Genomic DNA, 1,537 nt, shown 5'->3' with positions numbered 1-1,537 from the left:
GGAGCACCGGCGGTGAGGGTCCCGTCTGGGCACCGGACTGAGGGGTCTAAGGCTGGGGGCAGAGCCGGGGCTGGGGGTCCGGGACCTGGAACCGGAGCACCCCGGGGGTGGAGTGTGGGTCCCGGCGCCGGGGCAGAGCAACGGGAGTGGGGTCCGGGTACCGGGGCTGCCCCCGGGGGCTGGAGGTCCCGGTTGGGACACCACGGGGGGACACACAGGGACCGGGACACCATTGAACCGGGAGTGGGGAGGGTCCGGGCACCGGAGCGGCCCCGGGGTCGGGGACCAGGGCAAGTCCCGCGCAGGATCCGGTGGCCCTCGGTCCTGCCGGAGCCTGCCCGCCCTTGGCGGCCACCAGTGGCCCGGGCCGGTGTCACTCACTGGAGCGGGGGGAGCTGCGGGGTGAGTCACCGCCAGGAAACCGATTGCATCAGGAACGGAGCTGTTTTTCCACCCGGGACTCCCGGAAAAAAAACCCCCGTTCCCCTCCATCCCTTCCCTCCTCAGCTCCATGGAGGTGGAAGCCGAACCCTCGACCAGCGGCGGCTGCGTGGCCTTGGCCTCGGCCTCGTCCTCCACGGCCACCTTCAAGGAGGAGCTGCTGTGTCCCATCTGCTACGAGCCCTTCCGAGAGGCCGTCACCCTTTGCTGCGGCCACAACTTCTGCAAGGCCTGCGTGAGCCGCTCCTGGGAGCGCGGCCACCATCTCTGTCCCCTCTGCAAGGAGACCTCCTCCTTCGACGACCTGCGCCTCAACCATACCCTCAACAACCTGGTGGAGATGGTCCTCAAGGAGGAAGGGCAACCCCGCGGCCGGGCGGCCGTCCTCTGCCCTCTCCATCAAGAAGAAGCCAAGCTCTTCTGCCTGCAGGACAAGGAGCTGGCCTGCTTGCTCTGCCAGAGCTCCAAGCAGCACGAAGGGCACAAGATGAGGCTGGTGCAGGAGGTGGCAGCGGATTTTAGGGTGAGGGATGGTCCAGGAGGAAGAGGAGGGGGGTGGGTGGGATGGATGGATGGATGTCACGGGGGTGGTACCCCCACATCTGGAAGGGTGCAGCCCACGCAACGCCCTGGCACAAACTTGTTGGTGCCGGGTTTTTGGCAGGGGCACAGCGGGGTTGTCCCCGCCGGCGTGGCAGGAGGAAAGATGCCACACTCCCATGGGAGTGTCCCTGCCCCATCCCTGCCCCACGCTCTCCCGGCCTAATAATTCCCCCCTGACACCCCGTAATTCCCCCCTGACACCCTGTAATTCCCCCCTCGGGGCACAGCCCTTTGCCCCACGGGAAGGGGGGAGCGGGGTGATGCTCCCAGGGGGGTTGGCCCCGTCCCCTGCCCCCCCTTGGCTCCTCCATCCTCCGCTGGGATGGACTGAGGCAGCGCCAGGTGTTGCAGCAACCGGTTATTGCACCCGCGCCTCGGGGTTGGGAACGTGTTTGGGGTGGGGGGGGGAGTTGCACAATTCCCCCCCGGCCGGGGAGGGATGGAGGGACAGGGAGGGATGGGGAAGGAAGCGGGATGGGAGGGACATGGGATG

At 67.8% G+C, this 1,537-nt stretch overlaps 1 protein-coding gene across 1 annotated transcript in view; it reads left to right on the top strand.

Moving 5' to 3' along the window:
* Positions 1–330: 330 nt before the first annotated feature.
* The window catches only part of TRIM35 (tripartite motif containing 35), a 5,790-nt gene continuing 4,583 nt past the window's right edge, over positions 331–1,537 (top strand). The window contains exon 1 of the mRNA XM_014937946.1: positions 331–964. Coding sequence (XP_014793432.1) covers positions 512–964 — 453 coding nt within the window. The 5' untranslated portion in view covers positions 331–511. The remainder of the gene's footprint in view (positions 965–1,537) is intronic.

The sequence above is a fragment of the Calidris pugnax genome, unplaced genomic scaffold (assembly GCF_001431845.1).
Source record: "Calidris pugnax isolate Ruff unplaced genomic scaffold, ASM143184v1 scaffold84, whole genome shotgun sequence".
Taxonomy (NCBI): domain Eukaryota; kingdom Metazoa; phylum Chordata; class Aves; order Charadriiformes; family Scolopacidae; genus Calidris; species Calidris pugnax.
This window is presented reverse-complemented; position numbering and strand designations above follow the sequence as displayed.